Source organism: Mesoplodon bidens (genome assembly GCF_964165515.1).
Source record: "Mesoplodon bidens genome assembly, chromosome: 11".
Classification (NCBI taxonomy): Eukaryota; Metazoa; Chordata; class Mammalia; order Artiodactyla; family Ziphiidae; genus Mesoplodon; species Mesoplodon bidens.
Window position 1 is genome coordinate 77,361,907 of NC_138167.1, and position 19,559 is coordinate 77,381,465.

At 43.1% G+C, this 19,559-nt stretch overlaps 1 protein-coding gene across 4 annotated transcripts in view; it reads left to right on the top strand.

Annotated features, from left to right (window-relative positions):
- The first annotated feature begins 11,819 nt into the window (after positions 1-11,819).
- The window catches only part of GNPTAB (N-acetylglucosamine-1-phosphate transferase subunits alpha and beta), an 80,330-nt gene continuing 72,590 nt past the window's right edge, over positions 11,820-19,559 (top strand). For 2 of the 4 annotated variants that reach the window (XM_081249463.1, XM_081249464.1), the window contains exon 1: positions 11,820-12,053. In XM_081249463.1, the coding sequence (XP_081105589.1) occupies positions 11,937-12,053 (117 nt within the window). In that variant the 5' untranslated portion in view covers positions 11,820-11,936. The remainder of the gene's footprint in view (positions 12,054-19,559) is intronic. The other 2 variants (XM_081249465.1, XM_081249466.1) reach the window with 1 other exon arrangement.

The following is a 19,559-nucleotide window of genomic DNA, read 5'->3' on the forward strand; positions in this document are numbered from 1 at the left end:
ACTAAGAACATTCTTGAACTAAAATGTCTCAATTTTATGGTATGTAAATTATCTCTCGATAAAGTTGGTTTTTTAAAAAAATGTTAACTAGATAATACTCTAGGAAATTGAGGTAAAAGAATTAGGGCGGTAAATGGATACAGAAGCCAAAATATTGTTTCATGTTTGCTCAACAGACACTGAGGCTTTGACCCATAACTTCTTATTTAATATTATTAGAGAGGAATTTATCTCAATATAAAAGAATGTTTCATTTTTCTAAAAAAGGAATATTTCTAGCTTATCTAGAGGAACTTCTCAGAATTAATTAGCAGTAAATCTGCACATTGTGAAGTGAAAATAAAGTCAAGAAGAATGGCTTTACCCGTTGAGTCTAGACAAGTATGAAGTGGGTTGGGAAACATGAGCAAAACTAGTTCTGTCTCATCTCAATTGCACTTTTAATGCAATTAAGGTTAAGATCTTTTTTTTTTTTACATCTTTATTGGAGTATAATTGCTTAACAATGGTGTGTTAGTTTCTGCTTTATAACAAAATGAATCAGTTATACATATACATATGTTCCCATATCCCCTCCCTCTTGCGTCTCCCTCCCACCCTCCCTATCCCACCCCTCCAAGCGGTCACAAAGCACCGAGCTGATCTCCCTGTGCTATGCGGCTGCTTCCCACTAGCTATCTACCTTACATTTGGTAATGTATATATGTCCATGCCTCTCTTTCGCTTTGTCACAGCTTACCCTTCCCCCTCCCCATATCCTCAAGTCCATTCTCTAGTAGGTCTGTGTCTTTATTCCTGTCTTACCCCTAGGTTCTTCATGACATTATTTTTCTTCTTAAATTCCATATATATGTGTTAGCATACGGTATTTGTCTTTCTCTTTCTGACTTACATCACTCTGTATGACAGACTCTAGGTCCATCCACCTCATTACAAATAGCTCAATTTCGTTTCTTTTTATGGCTGAGTAATATTCCATTGTATATATGCGCCACATCTTCTTTATCCATTCATCCGATGATGGACACTTAGGTTGTTTCCACCTCCGGGCTATTGTAAATAGGGCTGCTATGAACATTTTGGTACATGACTCTTTTTGAATTATGGTTTTCTCAGGGTATATGCCCAGTAGTGGGATTGCTGGGTCATATGGTAGTTCTATTTGTAGTTTTTTAAGGAACCTCCATACTGTTCTCCATAGTGGCTGTACCAATTCACATTCCCACCAGCAGTGCAAGAGTGTTCCCTTTTTTCCACACTCTCTCCAGCATTTATTGTTTCTAGATTTTTTGATGATGGCCATTCTGGCTGGTGTGAGATGATATCTCATTGTAGTTTTGATTTGCATTTCTCTAATGATTAAAGATGTTGAGCATTCTTTCATGTGTTTGTTGGCAGTCTGTATATCTTCTGTGGAGAAATGTCTATTTAGGTCTTCTGCCCATTTTTGGATTGGGTTGTTTGTTTTTTTGTTATTGAGCTGCCTGAGCTGCTTATAAATTTTGGAGATTAATCCTTTGTCAGTTGCTTCATTTGCAAATATTTTCTCCGATTCTGAGGGTTGTCTTTTGGTCTTGTTTATGGTTTCCTTAGCTGTGCAAGAGCTTTGAAGTTTCATTAGGTCCCATGTGTTTATTTTTGTCTTTATTTCCATTTCTCTAGGAGGTGGGTCAAAAAGGATCTTGCTGTGATTTATGCCATAGAGTGTTCTGCCTATGTTTTCCTCTAAGAGTTTGATAGTTTCTGGCCTTACATTTAGGTCTTTAATCCATTTTGAGCTTATTTTTGTGTATGGTGTTAGGGAGTGATCTAATCTCATACTTTTACATATCCCTGTCCAGTTTTCCCAGCACCACTTATTGAACAGGCTGCCCTATCTCCACTGTACACTCCTGCCTCCTTTATCAAAGATAAGGTGACCATATGTGCGTGGGTTTATCTCTGAGCTTTCTATCCTGTTCCATTGATCTATCTTTCTGTTTTTGTGCCAGTACCACACTGTCTTGATTACTGTAGCTTTGTAGTATAGTCTGAAGTCAGGGAGGCTGATTCCTCCAGCTCCATTTTTCGTTCTCAAGATTGCTTTGGCTATTCGGGGTCTTTTGTGTTTCCATACAAATTGTGAAATTTTTTGTTCCACTTCTGTGAAAAATGCCAGTGGTAGTTTGATAGGGATTGCACTGAATCTGTAGATTGCTTTGGGTAGTACAGTCGTTTTCACAATGTTGATTCTTCCAATCCAAGACCATGGTATATCTCTCCATCTATTTGTATCATCTTTAATTTCTTTCATCAGTATCTTAGAATTTTCTGCATACAGGTCTTTTCTCTCCTTAGGTAGCTTTATTCCTAGATGTTTTATTCTTTTTGTTGCAATGGTAAATGGGAGTGTTTTCTTGATTTCACTTTCAGATTTTTCATCATTAGTGTATAGGAATGCCAGAGATTTCTGTGCATTAATTTTGTATCCTGCTACTTTACCAAATTCATTGATTAGCTCTAGTAGTTTTCTGGTAACATCTTTAGGATTCTCTATGTATAGTATCATGTCATCTGCAAACAGTAACAGCTTTACTTCTTCTTTTCCGATTTGGATTCCTTTTATTTCCTTTTCTTCTCTGATTGCTGTGGCTAAAACTTCCAAAACTATGTTGAATAAGAGTGGTGAGAGTGGGCAATCTTGTCTTGTTCCTGATCTTAGTGGAAATGGTTTCAGTTTTTCACCATTGAGCATGATGTTGGCTGTGGGCTTGTCATATATGGCCTTTATTATGTTGAGGAAAGTTCCCTCTATGCCTACTTTCTGCAGGGTTTTTATCATAAATAGGTGTTGAATTTTGTCGAAAGCTTTTTCTGCATCTATTGAAATGATCATATGGTTTTTATTCTTCAGTTTGTTAATATGGTATATCACGTTGATTGATTTGCATATATTGAAGAATCCTTGCATTCCTGGAATAAACCCCACTTGATCATGGGGTATGATCCTTTTAATGTGCTGTTGGATTCTGTTTGCTAGTATTTTGTTGAGGATTTTTGCATCTATGTTCATCAGTAATATTGGCCTGTAGTTTTCTTTCTTTGTGACATCCTTGTCTGGTTTTGGTATCAAGGTGATGGTGGCCTCATAGAATGAGTTTGGGAGTGTTCCTCCCTCTGCTATACTTTGGAAGAGTTTGATAATGATAGGTGTTAGCTCTTCTCTAAATGTTTGATAGAATTCACCTGTGAAGCCATCTGGTCCTGGGCTTTTGTTTGTTGGAAGATTTTTTATCACAGTTTCAATTTCAGTGCTTCTGATTGGTCTGTTCATATTTTCTATTTCTTCCTGATTCAGTCTTGGCAGGTTGTGCATTTCTAAGAATTTGTCCATTTCTTCCAGGTTGTCCATTTTATTGGCATAGAGTTGCTTGTAGTAATCTCTCATGATCTTTTGTATTTCTGCAGTGTCAGTTGTTACTTCTCCTTTTTCATTTCTAATTCTATTGATTTGGGTCTTCTCCCTTTTTTTCATGATGAGTCTGGCTAATGGTTTATCAATTTTGTTTATCTTCTCAAAGAAACAGCTTTTAGCTTTATTGATCTTTGTTATCGTTTCCTTCATTTCTTTTTCATTTATTTCTGATCTGATTTTTATGATTTCTCTCCTTATGCTAACTTTGGGGTGTTTTTTTTCTTCTTTCTCTAATTGCTTTAGGTGCAAGGTTATGTTGTTTATTTGAGATGTTTCCTGTTTCTTAAGGTGGGATTGTATTGCTATAAACTTCCCTCTTAGAACTGTTTTTGCTGCATCCCATAGGTTTTGGGTCGTCGTGTCTCCATTGTCATTTGTTTCTAGGTATTTTTTGATTTCCTCTTTGATTTCTTCAGTGATCACTTCGTTACTGAGTAGTGTATTGTTTAGCCTCCATGTGTTTGTATTTTTTACAGATCTTTTCCTGTAACTGATATCTAGTCTCATAGCATTGTGGTCGGAAAAGATACTTGATACAATTTCAGTTTTCTTAAATTTACCAAGCCTTGATTTGTGACCCAAGATATGATCTATCCTGGTGAATGTTCCATGAGCACTTGAGAAAAATGTGTATTCTGTTGTTTTTGGATGGAATGTCCTATAAATATCAATTAAGTCCATCTTGTTTAATGTATCATTTAAAGCTTGTGTTTCCTTATTTATTTTCATTTTGGATGATCTGTCCATTGGTGAAAGTGGGGTGTTATAGTCCCCTACTATGAATGTGTTACTGTTGATTTCCCCTTTTATGGCTGTTAGTATTTGCCTTAGGTATTGAGGTGCTCCTATGTTTGGTGCATAAATATTTACAATTGTTATATCTTCTTCTTGGATCGATCCCTTGATCATTATGTAGTGTCCTTCTTTGTCTCTTCTAGTAGTCTTTATTTTAAAGTCTATTTTGTCTGATATGAGAATTGCTACTCCAGCTTTCTTTTGGTTTCCATTTGCATGGAATATCTTTTTCCATCCCCTTACTTTCAGTCTGTATGTGTCTCTAGGTCTGAAGTGGGTCTCTTGTAGACAGCATATATGTGGGTCTTGTTTTTGTATCCATTCAGCCAATCTGTGTCTTTTGGTGGGAGCATTTAGTCCATTTACATTGAAGGTAATTATCGATATGTATGTTCCTATTCCCATTTTCTTAATTGTTTTGGGTTCGTTATTGTAGGTCTTTTACTTCTGTTGTGTTTCTTGCCTAGAGAAGTTCCTTTAGCATTTGTTGTAAAGCTGGTTTGGTGGTGCTGAACTCTCTCAGCTTTTGCTTGTCTGTAAACGTTTTAATTTCTCCATCAAATCTGAATGAGATCCTTGCTGGGTAGAGTAATCTTGGTTGCAGGGTTTTCTCCTTCATCACTTTAAATATGTCCTGCCAGTCCCTTCTGGCTTGCAGAGTTTCTGCTGAAAGTTCAGCTGTTAACCTGATGGGGATTCCCTTGTGTGTTATTTGTTGTTTTTCCCTTGCTGCTTTTAATATGTTTTCTTTGTATTTAATTTTTGACAGTTTGATTAATATGTGTCTTGGCGTATTTCTCCTTGGATTTATCCTCTATGGGACTCTCTGTGCCTCCTGGACTTGATTAACTGTTTCCTTTCCCATATTAATGAAGTTTTCAACTATAATCTCTTCAAATATTTTCTCAGTCCCTTTCTTTTTCTCTTCTTCTTCTGGAACCCCTATAATTCGAATGTTGGTGTGTTTAATGTTGTCCCAGAGGTCTCTGAGACTGTCCTCAGTTCTTTTCATTCTTTTTTCTTTCTTCTGCTCTGCAGTAATTATTTCCACTATTTTATCTTCCACGTCACTTATCCATTCTTCTGCCTCAGTTATTCTGCTATTGATCCCATCTAGAGTATTTTTAATTTCATTTATTGTGTTTCTAATCATAGCTTGATTCATCTTTAGTTCTTCTAGGTCCTTGTTAACTGTTTCTTGCATTTTGTCTATTCTATTTCCAAGATTTTGCATCATCTTTACTATCATTATTCTGAATTCTTTTTCAGGTAGACTGCCTATTTCCTCTTCATTTGTTAGTTCTGCTGGGTTTTTATCTTGCTCCTTCTCCTGTTGTGTGTTTTTCTGTCTTCTCATTTTGCTTATGTTACTGTGTTTGGGGTCTCCTTTTTGCAGGCTGCAGGTTCGTAGTTCCCGTTGTTTTCGGTGTCTGTCCCCAGTGGCTAAGGTTGGTTCAGTGGGTTGTGTAGGCTTCCTGGTGGAGGAGACTAGTGCCTGTGTTCTGGTGGATGAGGCTAGATCTTTTCTTTCTGGTGGGCAGGTCCACGTCTGGTGGTGTGTTTTGGGGTGTCTGTGGACTTTTTATTATTTTCGGCAGCCTCTCTGCTAATGGGTGGGGTTGTGTTCCTGTCTTGCTAGTTGTTTGGCATAGGGTGTCCAGCACTGTAGCTTGCTGGTCGTTGAGTGAAGCTGGGTGCTGGTGTGGAGATGGAGATCTCTGGAAGATTTTCGCCGTTTGATATTATGTGGAGCTGGGAGGTCTCTTGTGGACCAGTGTCCTGAAGTTGGCTCTCCCACCTCAGAGGCACAGCACTGACTCCTGGCTGCAGCACCAAGAATCTTTCATCCACACGGCCCCTCAATTTGGGATGATTCATTGTCTATTCATGTATTCCACAGATGTAGGGTACATCAAGTTGATTGTGGAGCTTTAATCCGCTGCTTCTGAGGCTTTTGTGATGTCTGAGGTTTTCTGCCAGCGTTCAGTAGGTGTTCTGTAGGAGTTGTTCCACGTGTAGCTCTATTTCTCGTGTATCTTGGAGGAGCTCAACCGTAGACTGGTCACAGCTGAGGCCACTCACTGATGGTCACAGCTGAGTCAGTGAGCTTGAATGCAGGTCAGAAGCTCCCAAACTGCAGAGAACCAAAGGTAACAACTGTCCGACATCCAGCCCACTTCTCCCGGAAACCAGCAAAAGCATTTATTGATTACTTTCTCGCCGGGTAGTGAGCAGGCCCCGGATGGGGCTTGGCCTGTGTGCGCGAAGTGGGGTTCCCCAGGAGGGCAAACAGGGCACAGCTGGAGCTCTGGGGGGTCCTACGTGGCCTCGGGTGTGTGGGGAGTCGCCGGGAGAGGGTGGGCTGGGGTTCTGCAAGCACTGCTCGCAGCTCACGGAACCTTTAATGCAATTAAAACTGCTTTAAATTGAGGACGCAAAGAAAATATCAGCCCTAGGAAGGAATAGAACTGTCCACATTGCAAGGGAGGGAACTTAGAATGTAGCTTTTAGAGTTTTGTTTGTTTCACATGCACCTTACAATGGGGCAATAGAGAGAAACCGGCAGCTAAGTCTGTACTTGATGATAGAAGAAAAGACAAAAGAAAATAGACTTCTTTTTCATGAGCTTCCCTCTGTATTCACACTTAATACTAATCATTATTAACCCTTTCCCTTGGTACCCCCTAGAGATTCTTACCATAATCATTTCCTAACCCTTTTGGCCTGAAATGTCAGAGGCATCAGTTATATTGCCTTCTACTGTGATATTTGCACTTCAGATAAACTAACTCTGGAATTTGGTGCCCTTAACTATATATTTGGTATCCCTTGGATTTATACTGTTTCCTGAAGATTGGTAACAGTCACTATAATAAATTTAGAGCATTGCCAAAGCATTGTAGCAAAATATCGGAGTAACCCCTGCCTATCTTCTAGAAGGCAGACTGTGTAAGATACAAAAGTCTTCCTATCTAATTATGCACTTAACTTTGCAATCAGTTGGATAATCAGTGTTTACGGATAATCAAATACCTATGTTGAGGGACTTCCCTGGTGGCGCAGTGGTTAAGAATCGCCTGCCAATGCAGGGGACACAGGTTGGATCCCTGGTCCAGGAAGATCCCACATGCCGCAGAGCAACTAAGCCCGTGCACCACAACTACTGAGCACACATGCCACAACTACTGAAGCCCGCACGCCTAGAGCCCATGCTCCGCAACAAGAGAAGCCACTGCAAAGAGAAGCCCGATCACCACAATGAAGAGTAGTCCCCGCTCACCACAACTAGAGAAAGCCCGCGCACAGCAACGAAAACCCAACACAGCCAAAAATAAATAAATAAGTAAATAAGTAAATAAATAAAATATGTATGTTGAGTGCTCATTACTTTGGCTCTAAGGAGCAGAAAACTAAAAACCAATTTAAAAAAATCATGGAGATCAGAAAGTTCCAAAGGTGTGACAATCAGGAAATTGATACAACTTTCAAACAGAAGGGTAGGAGTTAGCTTTTGCAGGTAGGTAGATTTTGCAAAGTATATCATGGTGGGCTTGATATTGATCCTGGGAAATGGTTGGAACCTGTAGTTAAATGGATAGCTCGTGAGAACTTAAATGGGGAAGTATAGGAGCTGGAGCAAGGTGGGCAGAGGGAGAAAGAGGGTATATATTCTTTTTGAGCAAACCTGAAACTTTCACAAAAATTGACCATGTACTAGGCAACAAAGGAAGCCTCTATGAATTCCAAAGTGTCAATATCATATGAAATACATTCTTTTACCTTGTTTTGGTCAGATCGTTATTTGTAGACTAAAACATCTACTCATTGATTTAAACAGAAAAAGATTCAGTTGGTTCATCCATGAACCCTTAGGAGGGATGAACAAAGATTTTAGATTGAATTCGTAGGAAGTGCTCCCCAAACCTCAGCTGAACTGAGCTCCAAGGGAGCTGTGGATTCTGCCACGGTCGGGGAAGAGCAGACCAGGACATCTGCTACAGAGGCAGGAAGCCACTTCCAGCAGTGCTGGCTTCAGAACAAAATCACACCTGCACTGACTCACTGGCAAAAAACAGGTGCCCTTTGCCCAGCTTCTCACCCCATGTCACTCCCGGATTAAAATCTTTTGTGAATTCATCTTATTAGGAGAATCTAAATTACACCTGGAACCCTAGTTTCAGGGATGTGCCAGTTATCAGTTGTTGCCTCTCAGCTCCGAATTCAACCGTTCAGAACGGGCTCCGTAATACTGGACTTGGACTCTAAGCATTTCTCCTGTGTAGTGATTATGATGCTAAACTTTGCCAGTAGAGGGCGCTGGAGGCATATTGCAGGAGGAAGGGGGCGCTTCCTGATTCCAGAGGGTGGTTTTCGGTTTTTCTTTCACGTGCTGCCTGGTGGGTTAGTGTACCAGTGTGTGGGCACATAGTGGTGCTCTAACCCATCCATGAACATCCAGAGAGCCCAAGTTACCACCTTAGCCTAGGTCTGGAACCATCTTGCCTCGGTCCCCCTGATGTGGACACTGTGTGCCCCAGGCAGGGCACATGCAGTGGAGCCCCACCTCCCAGAGCGCACCTGAATTCCATATTGACATTCATGCGATGCAATAAAATTAGTACCTAGAGGGAAGCTTATAGTTTTGGAACATTTATGAAAAACAATAAACACTAAAAAAACTAGCTCAAGAGCAACAGAGAAGGGAATTCCCTGGCCGTCCAGTGGTTAGGACTCCTTCCTTTCACTGCTGAAGTTCCCGGTCCGGGAACAAAAATGCCTGCCCTGGGTGCGGCCAAAAAAAAAAAAACTAGGAAAAAATTGAGACAGACGAAGAAGTACTATACAAAATGAAACAAACAGAGAGTAAATAACAATAAACATAACAGAAATTTAAAAACCTAGATGACTTGAGTACATTTCTGGAAATCCTCCAGCCAAAATGATCTAGGTCCAGACAGTTTTCAAAGTGAGTCCTACCTCAAAATTTTGGTGCGTTCTTCATAATATTCTTGTTTCCATTAACAACATTTTGAAATTCAACTCACCAAAACTTCAATAATTCCAACTGTGTACTTGATACTTTTATCAGTTCAAAATATATATTCATCCAATAATTTTTATCAGTTGGCTACTATAGGCAAGGCACAATACCAAGGGTAGGGATATAGTTATGAATAAGATGGGCAAGTCTCTTGCCTTTATGATGCCTGTATGGCATAGATGAAAGCTACCAAAAATCCACAGTAAAAATCAAGTAAATAGAATAATGTATGGTCACACTAATGAGAAAAACACGTATATTTGTTTATGTGTACATGATATATTTGCATTCACAAAAATAAACAGTGGGCCATGTTATGTTTTGGCTCTTGGAATTCTATCAGAAGCAATAAAATTTCTTAATAATTTTGTTTTATTTTATATTTTGCAAAAAAATTAAAAGCTGCCCTGGCTTTCTTTTTTAGGATAAAAGAAGAAAGACATGAGGTCACTTACAACTGACCTGTGTTTTATGAACACACACTGTATATCCTGAAAGGAGGCAGGGAACAAAATTAAAGTATGTTTTCTGACAACAAGCAAGTATTTCAAACCTAAAGCTGAGAAGTAAAGGCATTTCATAATGTGAACACTTTATTTTATTTTATTTTATTTATTTAATTAATTTATTTTAACAACTTTTTACCTTGAGTAAAGCAAGACTCAGCTAAATATAGATGTATCAGGAGTTATTCCAACTTTGCTTAATCAGCTAGTTCAAGCTCTTTGTTTAGGTTCAGTTTTCTTATCAAGCTCAAGGTAAGGCCTTCCAAATACACCATCTCTATATTCAACATTTACGTTTTGCAGGCCCAGGGCAAGAGGCTCTTCTTTGTGTAGGATTGTTTATTTTGGTTGCTCATTTTTCATCAAGACTGAGCAAAAGGTGACTCAGAGATGGATGGTGTTTTGGAGCGCAACACTTAAAGCATTCTCGTCTCCTAAGTTTCAAAACCACTGAGAATGTGGTATAGGTACAGAGAGATGGAGATCAAAGTGTCAGCTTTACTACTGATAGAGTTAATTGGAGAATGTTGTTCACCTCTTCAGACAAGTGGGCAGCCAATATTTTCTCCCTGAATGAGACAGACTTTCTAGGCCCAGGCCCAGGCTGGGACACAGGTGCTCCTGTACTTGGCAGATAGTGGATCAGAACTCCTGTCTCTGGCAGACAAGCTCAATTCCTTGCAACCTCACCAGTCAGGTTCCTTCCTCTTCTCCTGGGATGAGGGGTGGAAAGAGACAACAGGAGTGTTAATAAAATGTTGAAAGAAAAAAGTGTATCTTGAAATGAAATATTGTCATTGCAAACCCCTTGAGACTTAAGTCCTCTGGTTTTATTCCATTCCATTATGTGGTACTGTCTAAACCCCCTCTTCTACCTGAAGGCCCTGCTAGAAATCACCTGGTGCCAAAGTAGAACTAACTGACCCCCTTTGCATGGGTTCCTGTCCAGTACATCGCATGACTTCCAGTACATCGCATGACTTCTATCATAACTTTTTTTGTATTTAGTGGTTTATGTGTTTATCTTACCAAGTAGACTCTCTGGGAACAGCGGCCAGTTCTAGTTCTTTTTTTTTTTTTTCAATTTACTTTATGTATTTATTTTTGGCTGTGTTGGGTCTTCGTTGCTGTGCACAGGCTTTCCCTAGTTGCTGCAAGCGGGGGCTACCCTTCGTTGCGGTGCGCGGGCTTCTCATTGCAGTGGCTTCTCTTGTTGCAGAACATGGGCTCTAGGCGTGCGGTCTTCAGTAGTTGTGGCTCACAGCCTCAGTAGTTGTGGCGCACAGGCTTAGTTGCTCTGCGGCATGTGGGATCCTCCCGGACCAGGGCTGGAACCTGTGTCCCCTGCATCGGCAGGCGGATTCCTAAACACTGCGCCACCAGGGAAGCCCTAGCTCATTTTTGAATATCCAACATCAAGCACCATGCCAGGCACCGGACACTAAATACATATTTAATTAATAAATGAATGAATGAATTTAGGTTTTGGCACATTTAGCCCCCAAATTTCCTCTTTCAAACAATATGGTTAGACAGCCAGAGAGGAAAGGAGGCCCATAACAGCATCTCCTCTTAGGGCTGTGAAAAACCATGATTTCCCAATTATTGTAAATGCAGGAAGGGTTTTGTGCACAAAAACATTCGTGTCAATATAGCACCGGCTGGGGCGCGGCCTCCTTGACGAGGCCAGCCCCGGCCGGGTCGCCCGCCCAATCCGGTTTCGAGGATCCCAGCCAGGCCGGGAGAGCCCGCGGCGCACGCGCAGTCGGGGAGGGCACGCGGCTGCCCTCCGCCCCTCCGCCCTGCAGGTGGCGCTGCTGTTCCCACCGCCGCCGCCGCCGCCGCCGACCCTGTCTCTAGCTGGGCCAGACCGGGGCGGCGCCGGCCGCCTAGCGGGCCGCGCGACCGCCTCCGCCGCACCGAGGGCGTGGGCTCCCGGCTCCCGGAAGCGGCGGCCGCGGCGTGGAGCCGAGCGGGCGTCGATCCCCGGAGCGGCAATGCGCGGCGGCCGGAGCCTGTGACCTGAGCGCGGCAGCCCGGTGGGGGCCGCGGAATGGCGGCTCGTTGAGGAGGCGGCGGCGGCGGCGACGTCTCCGGCCCTTCGGGCGCGGCGCGGCGCGGCGTGTCGGCGGCCGGGGTGATGCTGCTCAAGCTCTTGCAGAGACAGACCTATACCTGCCTGTCCCACAGGTATGGGCTCTACGTCTGTTTCGTGGGCGTCGTTGTCACCATCGTCTCGGCCTTCCAGTTCGGAGAGGTGAGTAGAGGCGCGGGAGCCCTGGTCGGGGCGCGCTGAACCCGCACGACGCCGCGGCGCCCCAGCGCCGGCGCGCTCCACTCTTGCCTCGCCATCCTCCCTGCAGCTCCGGGGACGAGCTCCAGAACCTGCCCTTTCCCCGCGGGCGCCGCGAACTCTGAGCTCCTCTCCGGGCTGCGGTTTTAGCATCCGGGGTCCAGACCTCACCCTCCCGACGGTTTGGGGGATACGCGCTCCTTCTGCCGAGTCCCTTTCCTTCCAGGTGCCGCCTTCAGGGTCCCCAAGTCATTTGACTTTGTCCCTCAGGCCTTGTTCTGCACGCACCCCTCTCCCGGGACCCAGAGTTCCTAAATTGCACTGATTTCTCAGTCCTTGCCCCTCCTGCGGTTTCCTCCTCAGGTGTCACCCTTCTAATCTTTTCCCTTTGAAAGAGGCACTTTATATTCTTAATCCCGTTTCTTCCCGGATCTCAAAACTTTGTCCAAGAGGGGTGTTTTCTTGGCATGTGAATTTGCAGTGGGGAGAGTGTACGGGCCCCAAATTTAAAGGACTTACACGTGAAAAGGTGTTTTTTTGTTTTTCGGTCTCTTATTTGAGACAGCTGAATATCATCAGTGAGCCCTTAAGAGGCTGTACTGGTAGATGCGCAAACACAGATGTGTGGCATCTCCAAACACTTTTCTCTATCCCGAGATCAGCTGAGCCTAGGGCCCCTTCCTGTGACCAGGATGCCCATAACCGTCTTGGGACTCCAGCACCCAATCTCTTGGGAATCAGCACAAGCTCTCGGGTCATGGGATATGCTAATCATTTAGATTCCAGATCACACAAACCCAGCCTGTCTTGATCTGCTGTTAGTTAAAGCATAAAGCATATGTATAAGCATAAAGTAATTCGATAAGATTGTAAACCCCAGAGGGTCCAAGCAACAGGTTTGGCAGGTGGAAACACCCAGGTTTAATAGATTTTGTGGCCCTCTGGGTATGGAATTTAAACATTTTCTTGAATGAAACAGCCTTTTGATTTAGGTTGCATGGCTATTTCATGACTGACAGTCTAATACAGTATTCTTTGTCATAAACAAATGTACAAGAGACTGAATAGGTGAGAACTGGAGAAGTACACGTATGTGATTTTAGAGAACATCCCCTTTTAAAATGTGTCTAGGAATTGGAAGACAGTTGTATTTTCAAGTTGTTAGAAATTCGTCTCTGTTTTATTTTATTATTTTTTTCTTTTTTGGGGGTAGGAGGTTGTAAAAGGTTTAAAAATTAACAGAATATTTTTCAGAAATGCCACAGTATACATTTGCTTGAAGTCTGTACCCATGCTGGATTGTGGGCTCCATAACAGAGGGTGCTACCTTTAACCACTGTGTCCAGGAGCTGTGCCAGGTACTGCCAGAGTATACAGTCTAAATATTTGTCTAATGAATATATGGCATGATTTTTAGGTTTACACTTTTAGTAGTTCTTGGTCTAGGGGCTGATGAAAATAAGTCTTATAAGTAAGGGTTGAGAAAGTGCCCCAGACTTGTAACTGTGGAATATATACCTAATATTATACTACCTGCTGTTCTGTCTTTGTTTCATGTATTGCACCTTAATGTAGTGATTGTATCTATACATAGTTAAGTGGTGATAAAAGATTGCTGATAAAAGATTTTTTTGGCCCTGGGTAATTTTAAGTTAGCTGTTTATTAACTCCCCTGCAGGTGAAGGTGACTCAAAGGCATCAGTTGTTAGCCTGCCCTGTCCCCTAGGTCTCTGCCATCACTCCGGACGCCCCGCTGGTGAGGCAGGGACTGGATTAAAGGTCATTCACCTGAAGAAAAAAAGAAGAATTTTTCTTTTTATGTATCCCACGTCTGGTTATTTAGTTACTGAAAGAAAGTCTTGAAATGGCCACACATCTTAACATTTGGAACAGACAAAAGAAATGAGAGGCAAAGAATGCCAACAGGTGGCATGGGAAATGGAAACAGCTGGCTCAATACCCCTACTATATTGCCTGTAGTTAATTTCTACAGTGCAGCTGAAAAGAGGAGCTGCAGGATTAGGCAGATCTGGTTTTGAATGCTGGTGCCAGTGTTAATGATCGTGATCATGGCTAATACATAGGGCTTATCAGATGTTAGGCACTCTCTTGACTGCTTTACATATATTAACTCATTTAATCCTCACAACATCACACCTGTGAGATGGGTACTAGTGTTAACCACCCCCCACACCTGCATCCAATACCAAAGTCTGAGGGTGATCAAGACCCTTACACTCAGCCCACCGTATCCTCCCGTTCCGCATCAGCGATACTGGAGGGCTGACTGTATACCCGTTTTACAGGTGATGAAACTGAGGCACCTGCACAAATTAATCCAGCTAGTTCATGGCAGAGCAGGGCTTCAAACCAAGGCAGTGTACGGCTCCAGAGCTGTACTCTTAAGCATATCTCTATGGCTTCTCAGATAGTCTGGGCTGTCCCTTATATGATCTTCAAAAGGACACTTAACCTCTCTAAACTTCAGCCTCCTCATCTTTAAAAAGGAGGCAAGAATACCTTCTTTGCAGGGTTGAGCCTATTAGTTCCTGGCACATAATAGGCTCTCATTAAGTGGTAGAATACAGCTGCTATTATTATTGTCATCAACTGTCTTACGCCCTTAGTACTTATTTTGAAACAAACCTTTGAAATAGAATATGCTCATCACACGGTTAATATGACCAACTTGTTAATAACTTCACTGATTGTACTGGGTAGAAGGACTAAGATCATTGTTAACTGTGGATTCATCACTATCTTTTTTCTCTCTCTTAGGATAAGTGGTATTGGCTGCTACCTTTTCATAAGCTATTTGTATACTCATCCAAATATTGAGAAAGAAAAGTGGAATTGAGAGAGGGAAGTACTAAAAAAATTTCTTTTTTATTTTTCCCTTAAGTTGAGCCAGGTCTTTTTGAAGAACCCTTGGGAACTCAGATTAAACAAAAGCAGAACCTGATCCATACCCACAGGGAGGGCCCTCTGGATGGGGACTGACTAATGGCCACTGAAGTGCGTCGCCTTGGGTGAGGGTAGCAGGTAAACTAGTTGATTTGGGCAAGTCATGTGGCCTCTGGGAGCCTCAGTTTCCTCATCTATAAATGAATGATTATCCCTTTTAGCTCAGAAATTTCTGATTTTAAATGCTTGTCCTCTGTTAATATTGTATAGGCCTTAAAATGTGCTTTTGAAGTAAAAATCTGTTATTTCAGGGTCCTCATTATTTAGTACATTTTATATGGAAATCCACAATCCCTTATCTGAAAATTCTACTGAACCTTGGAATTAAACATCGGTATCTTGTAGTGAGTGACTGTGTGAGTGAAACGTGTGAGTATTTACACTCAGTGAGGAGAATAAAGACCATAAATAACTTCAAGTCAGTTTAGGTCAAGTTTTGCCACCAGATGAGTTCAGGTCAGGTCAGGTTTTCCTGCCAAAAAAGATCTTCAGTGTTGAGAGCTTTTTGGATTTTAGGATTGTGAATAAAGGACTGTAGATCATTACTGGGTATGTGTGTATCTGTGTGCATGTGTGTGTATAAAATACAATATATCACTTCCTTACATATACCAAGTATGGAAACAAAGAGGTGTCCAAAAATTAACTTCAATGAGGGAGTCAGACAAGTTCAGATAGAATCTACCCATACTGGGCAGTAACCCTGGCCTCCCGCCTCTCTTTTGCTCACCTGTCTTCTATCGCCATTTTGGATTAGTTAGATATTCAGTGAAAAAGAAGATTGAAAACTGGGTCCAGCTCCAGTTTCTCAGACTGGCCCAGTTTCAAGAAAGAAATTAGTTATGCTTATATTTGATTATTTCGCTCATTAAAGAGATACATTTTGAGTGTGTTCTTTGCCAAAGGCAACAAATAGTTGACATTAAAGGAACCTGGCCTGAGAGCTGGGAGGCAGCCTCTGGCCTGGCTCTAGCCCCACCATAAACTCTATCCTCAGTGGTTTCCAGACTGTGTTACTCCCAGCTGCCTCCTGGGTTGGGGCAGCCACTCTTACCTGTTTGTGTAGATTTCTTTTGGGAGTGGAGAAAACTTTAATTATGAAAAATGTTTTAAAATTTCCAGACTGGATTTCTAACACCCCCATTTTAGCTTTAATGTTCTGTGAATATACATTTATTGGATGTTTCACATGGGAAAGCATGAACTATAATGTAATGGAGTTTCTGCTACAGAGAAAATGCCAGTGGCTGCGCTGAGCCTCTTTTTTTGGACCGTGCTGCGTGGCTAGCGGGATCTCAGTTCCCCGACTAGGGATTGAACCCGTGCCCTTGGCAGTGAAAGCGCAGAGTCCTAACCACTGGACCGCCAGGGAATTCTCTCACTGAGCCTCTTTAAATGGTATCTTTCTTTTGGGGGGTTTGGGAGAGATACACAGCCCAGCTAAGTGTCAAATCAGAGACATTGTCATTTTCCCTGCTATTCTTAGCACCTCTAAAGTGCTTCGTACCCAGTAGGTGCCCAGTAGGTGCCAAATAAATACTTGATGTGTGAATGAATGAATGAATTGGGGGTGATCTTAACGAACCTCCCATTAAGCTCATTTCCAGTAAAGATAAGTTTTCTACTCTGATGCAGCCCATCTGTACTTACCTTTTATTTCTCAGACATGATTGGTCAGATTGTACCCTGTATGGTGGAGGGTACTGTCAGATACAAAGAATTATGTACAGCTCATCCTTGGCCATCTTTGGCTAGTTGAGATGAGGCCATGATATACATATGAGTAACAATACAAGCGAGTAAGTAATTGAATGCCTGAGTAGGTACACAATAATGACTTAGAAGATCAGAGGAAGGGAAGAAAATTATGGGTTGAAACATCCTAAGAGAAGTTGAGCCTTTTACAAGGAGATGGGAGCTTTTTCTTTTTGAATTATTAGTGGTTTAAAATTGTTGCTGGTATTAGCCAGTGGTTGCAAGTGATAGAATTGGTTGGTTGCAAGTGATAGAATTCCACTTTGGACCTGGGTTAAGAAAAAAAGGCAGTTTTTTGACTCATGTAGTTGAAAAATAATAGGGTGAAATTTCTGGCAGGATCAGATCGAGGTGCTCACATGGTGTCATCAGGACTCTTTGTCCCTGTTCTCCAGCTCCATGGGTTTAGTTCTCAGACAAGCTCTCGCCATATGGGAGCCAGGATTGGTGGCAGCAACTCCAGCAGCCGGTCTCCCAGTTTAGTAACCTTTTCTTCCTCATTAGTGCCAGCTAGACCCAGGGCGGCCTGCCTAGCTGGGGAGTGAGTGCCCTTGTGCCTTCATTAACCACCTTGATCATTTCCAGAGCTAGGGTTATGGGTGGGACTGTCAGCCTCCACTGAACCACATGAACTGAGAGGGGTTCCCCAGAGGGAGCTCAGGAGGCTGTTATCAAACAAAGAGCCAGAGCAACAGATGTCCTAGACACTGGCTTGAGTCAAAACCCATCTTTGCCTTGGCCTTAACATTGACACATTGACATTGTGACTGTGATAGCTGTGAGCCCTTTACCTTGTTCTAGAAGATGTGAAAGTGTGTGGTTTCCATTTTCCAGTTTTGATACCGTGTTGTTAAGTACTCTAATCTGTGAAGCTTGTATTCTTTTTTTAAAATTTTATTTATTTATGTATTTATTTTATTTAACATTTTTTTTGGCTGCATTGGGTCTTCGTTGCTGTGCGTGGGCTTTCTCTAGTTGTGGCGAGTGGGGGCTACTCTTTGTTGCGGTGCTCGGGCTTCTCATTGCGGTGGCTTCTCTTGTTGCGGAGCACAGGCTCTAGGCGTGTGGACTTCAGTAGTTGTGGCTCGTGGGCTCTAGAGCGCAGGCTCAGTAGTTGTGGCGCACGGGCTTAGTTGCTCCGCGGCATGTGGGATCTTCCCGGACCAGGGCTTGAACCCATGTCCCCTGCCCTGGCAGGTGGATTCTCAACCACTGCGCCGCCAGGGAAGCCCCCGAAACTTGTATTCTTGAGTGGGCGTATTAATACGGAATTTTGTTAAACACAGTGCTAGTGTGCCCTCATAAATCTTTCAGTAATGATTCAATATATATCTTTAATGGGTGATTTGATAATTGCATTTGATTTGACTTACTCCTGAGGTCTAAATAATGTTGATCTTGTTAATGAAATTAAGCAGAAAATTAAGAGAGAAAGCTTAACCTGACCTTTTTGCAGCATCTGTCACCCCATGCATGTGGGAATGCTCACTCCCTCTTTCTTCAGGAAGACACCCTCTTTGTTCTCCTTGTACACTCACCATTCCTTCTCTGTCTTAAACGCTGGGATTCTCCAGACTTTGCTCCCTGGCTGTCTCCTCCTAGAGGGGATGTCAGGTTTCAGACCCCAGCCTGATGCTTGTGACTCCCCGTTTCCAGTGCCTTGCCAACAGGTCCTGGATGCGCACCTCCTGCTGGCTGCCTGCAGCACGTCCCTGCCACTGTGCCGCCCTGTGACGCAGGGGCCTCTCTCATCACGGTGCTCTCTCCTCACCACGCGCAGATGTGACTCTGCAGAATAATTCTGTAACAGTTTAGCGTTCCTCCAGCTCCTGAACTCTCCCAGAAGATACAGAAAGAGTTTGCCCCAAGACCTCATCAAACCTTTCCTGGAACTGGCCCCAGCTGGATCATAGAGCCACCCCTAATAGACACCTTAAAAGGAGGAAGAGGTTTGCTTTTTGACCAGTCTGATGCCCCCGTGAAGTTGGGGCCCCTGTCCTGAACATTTGTGTTATATGGAGGTGGTGTTCCGCTAGGAAAGAATAGGTCGGTGTCACTGGCGGCTACTAGCTGTACGGTCGTGTTGGTGAGCACAGCCGGGAGGACATGTAGCAGGTGTCTTTTTCTCCCACTGACCCTTGACGTCAGCTTGTAGGGTTAGCTCTGCCTCTGCCCCTGGATGAGACGCTCTTGTGGGCCTAACTCAGCCTGCTCTTGTCACTCCTGGGTAAGAAAAAGTCCCGTGGTTGCTTCAGATTACAAAACATAACGTCAGTTCAGCCATGAAAGCCTTCAGTCTCATGTCAAAACAGAACTTTGAGCCTGTTGAAGTTGAAGCTTCTTGCCTCTCCAGCCCAGGCCTGCTCCAAGCAGAAAGCCTGCGATTGAGGAAGGGAGCTTGGGTATGGTGGGCTGCTTCTCTCTTTCTGCCACGGAGCCTGTTTCTGACCCCTCCTGGGTTGTAGGACTGGGAAGAAGGAAAGGAAATGAGGGCAGGAAAGTCCTTCCTAAATAGGCGCTGGAGCTCTGGGATTTGCTGGTGTCAAAGCTCATTCTCTTCTGAGTGCTTTCAAAGGGCATCCTTCAGAGACCCCACCCTGAGCGCTGTCACTTGCTTTTACTCTGCTGAGAGCGAATGCCTCTTCCTCTGGGCTGGTTGCTTGCTCCTTCCTTAGCCCCTAAGTGTCTGCTCTTCTGGGGGACCACGGACCTGGTCTGAGGTGACCCTCTGCGGTGCTGTCTTGTGCATGA